Source organism: Somniosus microcephalus, chromosome 9 (genome assembly GCF_052327205.1).
Source record: "Somniosus microcephalus isolate GS21.2 chromosome 9, FLI_Smic_1.0, whole genome shotgun sequence".
NCBI lineage: Eukaryota > Metazoa > Chordata > Chondrichthyes > Squaliformes > Somniosidae > Somniosus > Somniosus microcephalus.
This window is the reverse complement of record NC_140995.1, coordinates 200946476-200962358: the sequence shown is the minus strand read 5'-3', so window position 1 is coordinate 200962358 and position 15883 is coordinate 200946476. Positions and strand designations below refer to the sequence as shown.

Below are 15883 nucleotides of genomic sequence, written 5' to 3'. Positions count from 1 at the left end.
ATTCATTTGGCATATGATGCATCACCCTATGGTATTGGAGCGGTGCTGTCGCACAAATTCCCAGACGGGTTGGAGAGGCCAGTAGCCTTTGCGTCTCGGTTACTAACCTCAGCCGAGCGCAACTACGCCCAGATTGACAGGGAGGCCCTCAGCCTAGTATGGGGAGTAAAAAAATTCAACCACTATCTGCATGGGCAGAAGTTCACCTTGCTGACTGACCACCAACCACTTGTCTCCATCTTTAATAATAAGGGCATTCCAGTGATGACTGCACAACGGTTACAAAGATGGTCCCTGTTTCTAGGGGCGAATCAATATGAAATAGAATATAAAGGCACGAAACAGCATGGAAACGCTGATGTGCTATCACACCTGCCACTGCCTACTGTTGAGGAAGCACCAGCAGTGGACCCTATCGAGATATTTTATTCGTCAATAATTGAACGATTGCCAGTAACGAATGCGGATATAGAGAAGGAGACCCGCAATGATCCGACACTGTCTCGGGTATATGATTTGACGGTGAGGGGATGGCCAACACATGGCGACTCAGTGTTGCCAGCATTCTCATCCAGAAGAGAACAGCTGTCAGTATGCCAGGGGACAGTGATGTGTGGATCCCGAGTGGTGATTCCACCCAAGTTAAGGGAGAGAGTGCTAAATGAGCTTCACGAAGGTCATCTGGGAGGGGTGAAAATGAAAAGCCTTGCTAGGGCTTATGTGTGGTGGCCGGGGATCGATCAACAAATCGAGGACCTAACCAAGAGCTGCTCAGGATGCCAGAAGGTCCAAAATGCACCACCACATGCCCCTCTACACCCATGGGAGTGGCCCTCCTCTCCATGGCAACGGGTGCATATTGATTTTGCTGGTCCATTCATGGACTCAATGTTCTTAATAGCAGTGGATGCTCACTCGAAATGGCCTGAGGTGATAAAAATGTCCTCAACCACTACAGAGAAAACGATTGCAGTCCTACGGACCATATTTGCCAGGAACGGCTTGCCAGAGCAGATTTGCTCTGATAATGGACCACAGTTTGTGTCCGAAGAGTTTCGAAAATTTATGAGAAGGAATGGGGTAAGGCATTACACATCCGCCCCGTATCATCCAGCCACAAATGGATTGGCTGGAAGGTTCGTACAAACCTTTAAAAAGGTGATAAAGGCCATGTGCGACGATGAAATTCCACTACAGCATAAGGTGGACAATTTCCTATTAGCCTACAGAAATGCGACACATGCAGTTACCAACCAGACCCCGGCCATGATGTTCTTTAACCGAAGGTTGAGATCTCGTCTGGATTTGCTCAGACCCAATGTGCGAAGAAATGTTGAGGATAAACAATTCCAGCACATCAATGAGAAGCCGACAAGGAGCTTCAATGTAGGACAACCAGTCTTGGCCCGTGACTACCGAACAGAGAAATGGCAACCCGGAACGATATGCACAAGGCAGGGGCCATTAATGTACACAGTGGATGTCGGGGAGAACATTGTGAGATGCCACGTCGATCAGATCTTAGCGTCACAGGAACGAGTCAACCCCATGTCTCGAGTACCTGGGGATGAACCCGACATACCGGTAGCATCTACCTCCGAACCAGTAGCAGTGGAAACCGATGAACTAACCGACGAAAAGGAGCCAGAATCGCCTCCGCACCAAGAACAAGAACCTCAGGAAAGGCACTATCCCGAAAGGATCAGGAAGCCGCCCCAAAGACTGAATCTATAAATGGACTATTTTCAGTTAATGTTGCATGTTAAAAATGTTAATTGTTAAATGAATGTTATGGTGCTGTTAATCTAAAAGGGGAGGAATTGTTGTGTATGTACCTTTAAGAGAGAACTGTTTTACAGCTCCTGTATACTGTAGTACCGGCAGTGACCACACCTGTATATAAAGCCGGAGCAGGCTTCTGTACTTCAGTCTTGAGGCTACTTTACTCCAGTAAATACCTGTTGATTAAGTTACAGCATCCGTGTAGTTCTTGGGGAAACATCCTATTTAAAGAATCACGGATCTAACAGTATGGAATACCAGGTATGTATGGAATACCAGGTATGTATGGAATACCAGGTATGTATGGGGAACCAGGTATGTACGGAATACTGGGTATGTATGGGGAGCCAGATATCAACTGATGCATGCGGTCAACTGACCCATGATGTGATCACATGGTCACCCAGCTGACATCCTATGATGCTTGTGACTATCTTTGGAATTCTCTACCTCAGAGAGCTGTGGAAGCTGGGTCATTGAATATATTTAAGGTGGAGATAGACAGATTTTTGAACTATAGGGGAGTCAAGGGTTATGGGGAGTGGGCAGAAAAGTAGAGTTGAGGCCAAGATCAGATCAGCTATGATCTTATTGAATGGCGGAGAAGGCTCGAGGGGCCAAATGACCTACTCCTGCTCCTATTTCTTATGTTCTTATGTGACAGATCTGCTGATAACATGGATATTGTACCCACTCAGATGCGTCACAAGTAGATGCCTTGAACTTTCCAAGTAGCAGCTCCGCATGCAGCCCTGTCCTCTGACCTGAAGGCAGTAGAAGGTAGCAGAGAGGGAGCGCATTTAATTATATGTTGGCTTTACTTTTTGCATTTTAGATTTGCATAGTGCAATAAAAAGACTTGCCTCTATTTGCAGGTACAATTACTGTGATCCCTAATCTTACCTTCAAATAATTTTGAACTGTACAAAAATACAAAATTGCTTTACCAAATTCCAATGCAATTGTTTGATGGTGAGAAAAAAAGTAAAAGAACATATAAACAAATGGCTTTTGACGTGTACTCACTGTTACGATGCAGTAAACCAGGCAGCCAATTTGATATCTTTCTTATCTGTGCTGTTGCCATTAGCTGCTCGAGCAGATAAAATGAAAGGCACCATTTCAAACCATCACCCAGGCTTTTGGCTATGGAAGTTTCCAGATAATTTGGTCATATAAATCTGATAAGCTAAAGCCCATAAAGCAATTAAAGCCGTAATAGGTCCTAAGTAAGGACCCCAGAAAGGGCAGTATTATTACTACAGACATTCCCTACTAGTATGAAAAACTATTATCCTAACTCAAACCATGTAGGTAACATATAATGGGACATAAAAATATCACCTCTCCCCATTTGTGTGAAAAAAACTCTCAAGGAATGTCAGATTGACAAGAAGGAAGGAAAGACTTGCATTTATATAGCGCCTTTCACGACCACCGGATGTCTCAAAGCGCTTTACAGCCAATGAAGTACTTTTTGAAGTGTAGTCACTGTTGTAATGTGAGAAATGCAGCAGCCAATTTGCACACAGCAAGCTCCCACAAACAGCAATGTGATAATGATCAGGTAATCTGTTTTTGTTATGTTGATTGAGGGATAATTATTGGCCAGGACACCGGGGATAACTCCCCTGCTCTTCTTCGAAATAGTGCCATGGGATCTTTTACATCCACCTGAGAGAGTAGACGGGGCCTCGGTTTAACGTCTCATCCGAAAGTCGGCACCTCCGACAATGCAGCACTCCCTCAGCACTGCACTGGAGTGTCAGCCTAGCTTTATGTGCTCATAGAGAAAATGTCTTAAGAATTCCGGACAAGGAGTCTGTCAATCTGGGGGGTAAAGCCATGCTCCATTGACTCAATGATCAGCCATAGAACACCACATTTATCAGGTTTGATTGTCAGAGGGTGGCGAGACCTTCTGGCACATAGGGTGATACAGCATAGAAGGAGCCCATTCAGCCCATCGTGCCTGTGCCGGATGACATGGATCACTTTAATTGGTTCATTGAATTTAGGGAGACCTTCCTTTGAAATTAAGATATAAAAATAGAGCTTTCTGCACCCCTTAGCTAGATCCATAATTGACAACCTGCAGTAATCTTTGTGGAGTAAAAACAGTCGGTAGTAGTGTTTCTCTTTGTCTTTGTAGAGGTAGCAGTCTATGTTCATTCACTTAGGTTCTCTTTGTTCTGTAAGAACGTTTTACCTAACAGACTCAGAAAGATGCCTTTACAGGTACTGCGTGTTCAAACAGGGAGTAAAATACAGAGTAACAACGTGAGCCTTTTAGTTAGTTGCAGGCAGAGAAAAGTGTCACTTAACTTTAACAAAGTGTGAGAACAGAGAAAGGTGAGAGTGAAGTCAGATCAGATATCGTCGTTCGTGTGCAAGGGGGATTCAGCCAGAACCAAAGATCCAAGTGGAACAGATAACCCCACTACCGAAAGGTGGCTCATCGACTTGACGCTCCGGCAGATAACGTCTGCATCCAGGGAAGGAAGGAGATTGACTCAACCAATTCACTCATAAATACCAGCTCGTGTAAGCTATGAAACATTGCTAACCACCAGTATCTAGATGATAATCTATCCAATAGACTGGCTATCAAAACTGTTACGTTGTCAACTATAATACTCTCAGACTCTCATCACTGCTATAATATTCAGCTTCAGTTAATGCTGATTTATAATGATACACAGAATGCCTGCGTAACTTTGGTTATTCATTTTTTTTAAGTAACTCTATTCATTCTGATTTGCTATTCAGACTGCTGGAAAACTCTGACTATAGCTATTCATATCTAAATGTTTGTGTACCCAACTTTAATCTTAAATTGTGATTTTGTAACCAATAAACAGTCTTATAGTGCAGGTTGTCTGACGTCTTCCTTAATGAATCTGCAAGAAAGGGTTAATTCATTCACTCAGTAGCTTATAAGCATCCTAATGAAGGGTTGAACTAAAACTTAAATTTAATCCAAACTTATTAACGCAAAGGCAGTTTGGCAAGCCAACTTAGGCATCACTCACTCCTAGACCTATGCTGGGAAGTAAAGCCCAGACGGTTCCTAGTAAGGTTTGTAAGGGGTCGTTTTAACAAGCTTATGGTGTGCTAAATCGGTTTTGATTTTCGCACTACTCGTGAGCGGTTTCGAAGCGCTCCCCCCTCACGGTTCTAGACACTGGGCTTATTGCCAGACAACCTTTGTGTGTTGGCCCAACTCGTGACTCGGAAGACAAATGGTCAGATGAGACAGATTGAGTTTTAAATCAAAAACGATCTTTATTTTTGAAAGAGAATGTACACAGAGAAAAATGGCAAGAATAAATGCAGACGAAAAATAACGTTTCTCACAGAGGACTAAATTATACACTGAGAAAAATAACTTTAAAGCATATAAACAGTTCTAAAATAGCGATAAGCTAAATGCCGGGGTGAGGGAAGCGCACGGACACATCGAGGGATAAATCACACTCCTGACTTACAAATACCCTTAACGTTACAAACCCTCCCGTTACTGAATATACCTCAATTATGTCAGTTAGGCAGAGTTGGGCCTTTATGCTCACCAGAATTTCAAAACCCTTCTGGACCTTGGTACTTCTTGTTACGTCTGGAATTTCCGATCTTCCTTATGGGACCGGCTCCTGGACCCTGTTACTTGGTGTCGTCCGGGACCTCCGACCTTCCTTATGGGACCGGCTCCTGGACTCGCTCTCCTGTACAAACTTTGGAAGTCCTCCGAAATCCTCGAGCCGTTTTCTGTTCCGCACGGTCCTCGAACTCCTGATGGTAACTGGACTTGGACTTCACGGTGTGAACCGTCTCCAGAGGAGTCTTCCTTACTCTGGTCGAATCTTAGACTGACTTGCTGACGATTTACCTGAACGGTTATACTCTTTTCTGGCCCTAATCTTGGCGCCAAATCAACCGTTTTCCTTTGTTAAGGTTGCTTTAACGAAAGCAAGCACATTAATTTTAACTGCTCGCAAATCGAACTAATGGGAATCCGATTAGTGTCCCTTCGTTTGTGTGTGCTCAGCAGTTTCTGAGATCGGTTCCCGCTCTGCCATAATGGGAATGCGTTTAGTGTCCCTCTGTTTGTGTGTGCTCAGCAGTTTCTGAGATCGGTTACCGCTCTGCCAGCGATTAGCGCACCTCTAGGTGCTAATAGTTTTGTTTACTGCTGTAACCACATTACAATATCAAAAACAGTAAGGTTCTGGATTCTTCTAATCGATGATGACTCAGACTGCTGTTAGGTACTGTGTGTGTGTCCTTTTGAACTGGGCCATGAGAACTGCCAACTCCATTCTGTGTTCTCACAATGTGGCCACTTCAGGGGCCCTACCCGTATACTGTATTTCATGGATTTTTGCGAATCCTACAGGTTGTTAAAGGTACGTCTAGTTCCTCAGTGTATATTTGTCAGGATACCGAAACCCTGCATTCTTCTTCTTACAGCTGCAATTTCAATGATTTCTTGAAAAGCCTGCAGACTTTCTTAAAAGGGATTAAAAACATTCACATTGTGGCAAATGCCTTTAAAATTTTGAAAATTAAGAAATGGATGATTAACATTAGCACATGGTCCATTCACCTCTGGGGTGTGGGTTAGATCAACCTCAGAATAATATGGTGAAAGTCTCCTTGCTCGCTCTCTCCTGGTGTAAGACTAGTATGTAAAACAAATTTGACCAGCCTCAACCCAGTTCTGAATGGCCAAACAAACTATCCACAATTTGTTATGCATTGACAAGATTCAGCCATGAGGATTCCTGGTGTAAGAAACAGAAGAGGGAAATAATCACAGTTTCAGTAGGGGATGCTCTTCTCAGTTTTCTCCCCTACTGTTTGCTAAAGATGTACTGGGCTACAGCTCCACGAGCACTAGTCACCCTCCATATCTTGTCTAAGAGACTATTAGTTGTATATGAGCCTAGACAGTGAGCATCAGGAGGCTACTTTACTTCCATAGGATTCATTACAGCCGAGACACATCTTGTCAGATAGAGAAGTTTCACATTGACATATGCATCAAACTGCCATTAGTGCAGTGATTTCAAACCTAAGCATCCGAGATCTAGAACAAGATAATGACACATATGCGTAGTTGTGGTTGAGAAAGATTTAGCGTTGCAATAACCAATGTTTGTGATGAAGGTTTGTAAAGATGGCTAGTGCTGGTTGTTTACATCATTACTACAGAGTGCTGGCTGCAATGGAACTAGCTAAGTAGACCACAGTGACCTTTACTGGTTCCATATTTTCTCTGACATTTATGCACATACCAGTGCTGAATTTCTGAATACTTTAGATACTTTGGTGATATCGGTTGAGGTTGTTGGGAGCGATGGGTAGAAAACATTACTGTAGATAAAGCACTATAACTCCCTTCATCTGCATTTTGAACAAAGGTAGATTTGAGGTCAGCCATCACAGAAATCAATCTTGTGTTCAGGAAAACAAAAATATATATACTGTACATTTCTTATCTGATTTATGCGACACAGTAGTGCATCTGATATGAGCTATGAGCTAGGCGAGCAATTGTTCCACTATTTAAAACTGTTTAGTTATACGAAGAGGTGCAAATTAGTTCTTGGGATAATTTAATGTGACTGCAAATTTAGAAATTGGGTCAGGTTTAATCTTTAAAAAAAATCTATTCACCCCCCCCCCCGGCTAGTTTTCTCCACTCTTCTGCAGGTGGTGACTGATGTTGGGGTACAATTCGATGGACACCTGCCTCTTGGTTCCTCACCCAACTGGCCATTCAACATCTGTGGGCATAAACAGTTAAGTGCAAAGAGTTTATTTTTACATTGAAGACGAACCCTATCCCCTTCTTATGTACACCCTTTCCAGCCGGGACACAATAGTGATTAGAAGCACAAATCCTGGGTCATCCCCTGCCCCCTTTCCTTAGCTACGGAATTTAAACATTCATATCATGGTTGATTTTTCCTCTTCACTAAAATAGATGATCTGGTCATGATCACGTTGCTGTTTGTGGGAGCTTGCTGTGTGCAAATTGGCTGCCATGTTTCCCACATTACAACAGTGACATTACCATCACCGAATCCCCCACTATCAACATCCTGGGGGTCACCATTAACCAGAAATTTAACTGGACCAGCCACATAAATACTATGGCAACAAGAGCAGGTCAGAGGCTAGGTATTCTGCGGCGAGTGTCTCACCTCCTGACTCCCCAAAGCCTTTCCACCATCTACAAGGCACAAGTAAGGAGTGTGATGAAATACTCTCCACTTGACTGGATGAGTACAGCTCCAACACTCAAGAAGCTCGACACCATCCAGGACAAAGCAGCCCGCTTGATTGGCACCCCATCCACCACCTTAAACATTCACTCCCTCCACCACCGGCGTACCGTGGCTGCAATGTGTACCATCTACAAGATGCACTGCAGCAACTCAGGCTTCTTCGGCAGCACCTCCCAAACCCGCAACCTCTTCCACCTAGAAGGACAAGGGCAGCAGGCACATGGGAACACCGCCACCTCCAAGTTCCCCTCCAAGTCACACACCATCCTGACTTAGAAGTATATCGCCGTTCCTTCATCGTCACTGGGTCAAAATCCTGGAACTCCCTACCTAACAGCACTGTGGGAGTACCTTCACCACACGGGCTGCAGCGGTTCTAGAAGGCGGCTCACCACCACCTTCTCAAGGGCAACTAGGGATGGGCAATAAATGCTGGCCTTGCCAGCGACGTCCTGATCCCATAAACGAATAAAAACAATTTTAAAATTACACGTCAAAAGGTACTTCATTGGCTGTAAAGCACTTTGGGACGTCCAGTGGTCATGAAAGGCGCTATATAAATGCAAGCCTTTCTTTTTCCCAGCCCATGGAGCGTATGCCATCCACGATAATCACCGCTCAACACAGAGATTAATCGTTTCTGTAGCTCACTACCATACAGACCTTGGATTTATTCGTCAAACCATCGCTTTTTTGTATAGGTCGATGTAATGAGAAAGTGAAAATTCTGTACTTCAAACATTTTGAATTATAAACTTTTAAAATCCTGCTTTTCCCTAACAGTCTTTATTGATTTTTTGAGTTATATCCTTAGAGATGTCAAGGGTACAAAATGCCATTTTATACACTTAATAAAGAAATATGCCAATATCCGACTAAAGTGAAGTGTAACTGTGACCGTCACTGCCTCCTGCTGCAGCGTTACTTTCCCTGACCGCTGCTGTCATTATCCTGTCTTCCTGGCACATTTCCCCAATACACTATCCTATCTAAAGACACACGGGATGTTATAATGTGTGTACAGACGGAGGGGTCATTTTCCAGGTTTTTAAATATGTTTAGGCTTTAATAAAGTTTTTTTTAATGATTTTGTGCCTTTCGTACCCTTTTCATCATTAACCATGTTTGTATTTATTTATTTTCTCTCCCTTTCACTTTGTGATCAAACCAATTGCGGGATTTCTCCACAGTTTGTTTCCCTTCTCTCGCCAACTTTCTCCCCTCCCTCCCTCGTCCTTCTGCTTTAAAAAAAATATATATAAAACAAGAAAAACTTCGCTTTTAGGAAGCCCCAGTTAACAGCCACAGTAAAGTAAGATCTAGATACCAACCGGCCGCCAAATATTCGGCGGAGTTTATGGGGGAAAGGTGTATTGCACTGGAACACGTCCCGCCGCCTTGTCCGGTGTTTAGCTGTAAACCTCTCTCCTGTGTGTGTCACTGCAGTGCCCACTCTGCACCGGAGGTTTGCCTTCCTCTTGTTTTAAACAGGCTCCCGTTTCCCCCTGAAGAGTGAATCTATTAAAATAATATCTAATAAATCCTTCTCTTGTCTCTAATGCACTCACTCCGGACTCCGGGTCTTGCAGTCCGTCAGCTCCGTGTTTACTCCTCTCTCTCTCGTGTTTCTCTTTTCCCCTTTCTTTCTCTCTCCCTGTCCTCTCGTGTTTCTCTCTTTCTCTCTGTCCTCTTTCCTTTCTTCCTCTCTTTCGCTCTCTGTCCTTTTCTCTCTTTCTTTCACGGTCCCCTTTCTCTCTCTCCTTCCTCTCTCCTGTTTCTCTTTTTTTCTCCCTTTCCTTCTCTCTCTGTCCTTTCTCTCCTCTCTTTCTTTCTCTCTCTCCTTCCTTCCTCTCTTTCCCTCTCTCGTGTTTCTCTTTCCTCCCTTTTTATCTTCCTTTCTTCCTCTCTCTCACTCACTCCCTCCCCCCTCTCTCGCCTGGCTGCGGAAATGACACAAAGTCACGTCACGGAGCGGACACGCAGAGAAAAAAACACGGCACCATTTTCCACAGAGAGGGAGATCAGCCTGCTCCCGCCCGCCCGCTCTCAGGTAGCGCAGCACCACCCACCCCACGCACTGACACAGAGACACATCCAGCAAGGCAGGTAAGGGCCACACAGCGCGCTCTTTCAGAAATAATAAAGCAGCTTTTGGGGTGGGGGGAAAAAACCAAGATATAATCTGCAGAGATATTTATCAGCAATCAAGGACAAACTCTGCCTCTGAAGGAGGGTCATGGCGCCACGCACTACGTGTCCAGAGCCCGGCGCGGTGGCTTTCTCTCTTAACAACAGCTGCATGTTGTTGGCTGCAGGAATCTGCTTTTCCCTTCCCTTCTCCAATAAGTTTGCGGGAATTATTGCTGACTTGACAGTAATTTGCAGCCTCTCCTGCTCCTTGTCTTTCAGGCTGGAGAGGCTGTGAATTTAGTGCAATAAGGAAGTGGGAGAGGGGCTTTGGCGAGTTGTGGCGAGGTCTGGGTGAGTTGTGTGGAGCCACAGCGCCTCCCGAGGATCACCGGCCTCTCCCTGGGCACATGGCAAGGCCACTCAACTGATCCAAGTAAGATTTACTTCAGTGACAAAGTACCCGTCAACTTAATGCGACATCGGTGACTTTTTTTCCCACCCTCTCAATCCCCTTTACATATAATCCACACCAAGTATTGTGGTTAGATAAGATGACACGCATCACATTGAAGGTCATATAGTGTTTCCTATATTTAAAAGTTTCTGTCAAGTCATATTGTTTTCTTTGGAAGTGTTAATGTCCCTTATCAGATTCGGTGGTGACCTCTACATTTTTCCACTTTTCTCAATACAGTTGTTTCTTTTACTTTGCGAAAATATTGAAAAAAGATATGGGTGGGAAGCCCATTGCACTCGACCTCAGCTCCTTAGAGTGCTGACTCCTGTTGATTTATTTATGTTAAAAACATCATAGTGTGTGAACTTGAATTCATAAAAGTGCTTTTCTACACGCAATTTCTTGGAATAATCACAATGTGAGCAGAAACAGCAGATATTTCCTAAATATTAACAGTTTCATTTTTGTTTATATAGAGAAAATGAAAAAAGTAATTTTTGGAAGTTAATGCCAAAGTAGCTGATGAGTTATATATCACTTTAAAATAATTAGTCTGGAAAATAGAAAGAAATGGAGCATAAGCGACGCATTTCTTTCTCAGACATTCATTTGTAATTCACCTCGGCAGTCTAAAACTTGAAAGGGTGGCGCTTAATCTCTCGGCCAAGTTAACCGATGAATGAATTATCCCCAGGAAGCTGATAAATCTAAAGGGTTTATGTAAGGAAAGAGTGACTGAATGTATAGCTTTGTTAGCTGTTAATCCATGTAGCTTTATTAGCCGTTATTCGCACAGATTTAATGTACCATTTATTTGTCTTTAACTGTAGAATTCTTTATTACAGGTAGACAATGAACGTTGCAGAACAGAATGACGAGCCTGGACCCAGAGCACCATTCATAGTTCTAAACCCTTCAGTCAGTAAGGATGAGGAGTTAGAAAAAGGAGTACATGGTAAATTCCTTTATACTTGGTTTTTTTGGGGGGGGGTGGGGGTGGTGGTGGAATAGACCTTCTTGATGTAATGGGACTCATGCCACACACAGATGTAAAGAAAACTCAGATTTACAGGTTTTATCTCCACAAATGCAATTCAACAATATGTGGGCAAGGATTATGAGAGAGGCACCGCGTTACTCTGGCAGGAACGTGAATGGCTTTATTTTCTGCTTCCTTTCTCTTTTAGTGGCTCCTGGTAATTTCTGCAGTTTGACTAATGTTTCCTCGTACTAATTGGCTACCCAGTGCCTGCCAGATGGACCAACGATGTAGTAACACTTTGATAGCAAAAAAGCAGCCTACCATTTAAAAACTTGCAATTGGCAGACAGCATTGGAAAATATACTTTTGCACATCTTCAATCCTGGCTGCAAGACAAGCTTATTTTATTGGAAGTCCCCCAGCATCAGATTTACAATCTATAAAGGAAGTCCCTGAGACATTTATATAAGACTGAGTAACATAACTATAAATTCAGACTCTGCTTTGTATGACAAATGCAGCCTTGGACTTCTGCTTATATTGCACAGTTGCCTGTCAGTTTAACCTCCAAGATTAAAACCCATTTGATTAGGCGATCTATCTTGACATTGTATGTGAAAGGAGTGTGTTCTTTACAGTCACATGGTAAATTTTCTATAGTAAACACAAAAGCTTACTATGTCTTAACTATATTTTCCTTTATCCTTCCCAGATGGCATTAGCTCATGCCGCACTTGTTTCATGAGTGCCGGTAGCCCTTCTTGACTAAGTAGCTGTTCCTCATACTTACAGTCTCTGTCTAGAACTGGGTAAATGTTGGATACCTAGCAAACATTACTGACACCCCCCACCCCCCTCCCCCAGACATGTAATGTTACTGTAGCATATACCACTGTTCTACCAAACTCAGTGCATGTTCCAAGACACAGCAGCCTGCTTGATTGGCACCCCATCCACCACCTTAAACATTCACTCCCTCTAACACCGGCGTACCGTGGCTGCAGTGTGTACCATCTACAAGATGCACTGCAGCAACTCGCCAAGGCTTCTTCAGCAGCACCTCCCAAACCCGCGACCTCCACCACCTAGAAGGACAAGGGCAGCAGGTGCATGGGAACACCACCACCTCCAAGTCACACACCATCCTGACTTGGAAATATATCGCCATTGCTTAATCGTCGCTGGGTCCAAATCCTGGCACTCCCTCCCTAACAGCACTGTGGGAGTACCTTCACCACACGGACTGCAGCGGTTCAAGAAGGCAGCTCACCACCACCTTCTCGAGGGCAACCAGGAATGGGCAATAAATGCTCACCTTGCCAGCGACGCCCACATCCCATGAACGAATAAAAAAAATGTAGTGTTTGGACATAGGGAGTACTTTTCTGAGCACACTGGCAGCAGGTTCCCACCAGCAGTGTGAACTCAGAAAATGACCCTTACAATGAACTAACCTGGTATGGAGATATTGTAAGTTTTAACAAAAAAGGATTATAGAACAAACAAGGAGAGGCAATGGGCAAGTGCCAACATCATTGTCATATTACTAAGTGTCATTAAGTATGATGTCTCCTAGTAAAATATAAGAAACAATATGAGCTAGAGGCTTTCTGGGCTGTAATTGTTTTTAATAATTGTCTGTTAATGCTATTGGCCTGTCTCCTGTGCTAGTTCCAGATGTTGGTGTGCTTTGAAACTCAGATGTTCAGCAGTTTTCAGTAAAGTGAAAATCTTCCTCAATACCTCAAATCTTTAATTGGGTCAGTACCAGTGGATTTCAGTCTCTACTCAGCCTTAGACTTCCCAGCCCAACCATTACCGGAAGCTGTGATGGAAGTGAAAGTGCTCTCTCGTGTGCTGTACAGTCCAAAAAACTGTTGATTTTACTCGTGCTCTGTACCATGGGCTAAATTGCTGTATAGGTACTTTCACCAAGGAATGTGGGTAAGAAAGTTCCACCACTTGCTCTTGAATATCTCTTGTTGCTTAGGCTGGATGAAGCTATCCTATGTATAAGAATCATTTTATTTATGTTAAGGAGTTGGGAAAATGGGCCGAGCTTAAACATAAGTAAGTAACCATTGGCGATATTAGCGGAGAAACACTTTGATTATTCGTCTGACATTCCACTATCTGTTATTTTAACAAAGGTGTTAACCTATTTAAAATAAACAGGTTAATGGCTGCGCTCGACATAGCAAAGGAGGAATGCCGTGGTGTTAAGCTTTCGTCTGCCGGTATTACCGACAGTAATACCGAGGCAACAATCTCAAGATTACCACTAGAAGAACAACAGAGAAGAGTTAGAAGAATGATTTACTCAAAAGGGTTATTGGATCATGGAGTTCTTTAAAACAAGTGGCTATTGAGGCAGAAAAGGAAGAATATTAAGGCTATAAAAAAGGAGCAGGGAACTGGGATTAAAGTAGATAACTCCTGTTGAGAGCTAGTACAGGCACAGTGAGCCAAATGGTTTCCTCCTCTACTGTAATTTCCATGACTGTGTCAAGGAGCTCTGGGCTCTTGCTAGTCCAATATATACTAATACTAGCTGGAGTGCCCGGCGGTGCCGAGGCTTTTTCGAGGGCATGTTGTTGGAAGAGAGAGAGAGGGGGGGGGGGGGGCGGAAGAGAGAGAGAGAGCGACTGGGGGGGCGGAAGAGAGAGAGAGAGCGACTGGGGGGGTGGGGGGGCGGCAGAGAGAGAGAGCGACTGGGCAGGGGGGAAAGAGAGAGCGCGACTGGGGGAAGAGAGAGCAAGTGGGGGGGAAGAGAGAGCGAGTGGGGGAGAAGAGAGAGAGCGAGTGGGGGGGAAGAGAGAGAGCGAGTGGGGGGGAGGAGAGAGAGCGAGTGGGGGGGAGGAGAGAGAGCGAGTGGGGGGAGGAGAGAGAGCGAGTGGGGGGGAGGAGAGAGAGCGAGTGGGGGGGAGGAGAGAGCGAGTGGGGGGGGAAGAGAGAGCGAGTGGGGGGGAAGAGAGCGAGTGGGGGGGGAAGAGAGCGGCTGGGGGGGAACAGAGAGCGCAGCTGGGGGGGAGAGAGAGCGAGTGGAGGGAAAGAGAGAGCGACGGGGGGAAGAGAGAGCGACTGGGGGGTAAGAGAGAGCGACTGGGGGGGAAGAGAGAGCGACTGGGGGGGGAAGAGAGAGTGCGACTGGGGGGGGAAGAGAGAGCGACTGGGGGGGGAAGAGAGAGCGACTGGGGGGGAAGAGAGAGCGACTGGGGGGGGAAGAGAGAGCGCGGTTGGGGGGGAAGAGAGAGCGCGGCTGGGGGGAAGAGAGAGCGCGGCTGGGGGGGAAGAGAGAGCGCGGCTGGGGGGGAAGAGAGCGCGGCTGGGGGGGAAGAGAGCGCGGCTGGGGGGGAAGAGAGAGCGGCTGGGGGGGAAGAGAGAGAGCGGCTGGGGGGGAAGAGAGAGAGCGGCTGGGGGGGAAGAGAGAGCGGCTGGGGGGGAAGAGAGAGCGAGTGGGGGGGAAGAGAGAGCGCGGCTGGGGGGAAGAGAGCGCGGCTGGGGGGGAAGAGAGAGAGCGGCTGGGGGGGAAGAGAGAGAGCGAGTGGGGGGTAAGAGAGGGCGCGGCTGGGGGGGAAGAGAGAGAGCGGCTGGGGGGGAAGAGAGAGAGCGGCTGGGGGGGAAGAGAGAGAGCGGCTGGGGGGGAAGAGAGAGCGAGTGGGGTGGAAGAGCGCGGTTGGGGGGGAAGAGAGAGAGCGGCTGGGGGGGAAGAGAGAGCGAGTGGGGTGGAAGAGCGCGGTTGGGGGGGAAGAGAGAGCGTGGCTGGGGGGGAAGAGAGAGCGCGGCTGGGGGGGAAGAGAGAGCGCGGCTGGGGGGAAGAGAGAGAGCGGCTGGGGGGGAAGAGAGAGCGGCTGGGGGGGAAGAGAGAGAGCGAGTGGGGGGGAAGAGAGAGCGCGGCTGGGGGGGAAGAGAGCGCGGCTGGGGGGGAAGAGAGAGAGCGGCTGGGGGGAAGAGAGAGAGCGAGTGGGGGGGGAAGAGAGCGCGGCTGGGGGGGAAGAGAGCGCGGCTGGGGGGGAAGAGAGAGCGGCTGGGGGGGAAGAGAGAGAGCGGCTGGGGGGGAAGAGAGAGAGCGGCTGGGGGGGAAGAGAGAGCGAGTGGGGGGGAAGAGAGAGCGCGGTTGGGGGGGAAGAGAGAGCGCGGCTGGGGGGGGAAGAGAGAGCGCGGCTGGGGGGGGAAGAGAGAGCGCGGCTGGGGGGGAAGAGAGAGCGGCTGGGGGGGGAAGAGAGAGAGCGAGTGGGGGGT

At 46.2% G+C, this 15883-nt stretch overlaps 1 protein-coding gene across 3 annotated transcripts in view; it reads left to right on the top strand.

The window, feature by feature from the left end:
* The first annotated feature begins 9604 nt into the window (after window positions 1–9604).
* The window catches only part of bend3 (BEN domain containing 3), an 18737-nt gene continuing 12458 nt past the window's right edge, over window positions 9605–15883 (top strand). The window contains exons 1-2 of one of the 3 annotated variants that reach the window (XM_085997746.1): window positions 9605–10122; window positions 11505–11614. In XM_085997746.1, coding sequence (XP_085853872.1) covers window positions 11512–11614 — 103 coding nt within the window. In that variant the 5' untranslated portion in view covers window positions 9605–10122; window positions 11505–11511. Of the gene's footprint in view, window positions 10179–10291; window positions 10636–11504; window positions 11615–15883 lie in introns of those variants that run through there. The other 2 variants (XM_085997745.1, XM_085997747.1) reach the window with 2 other exon arrangements.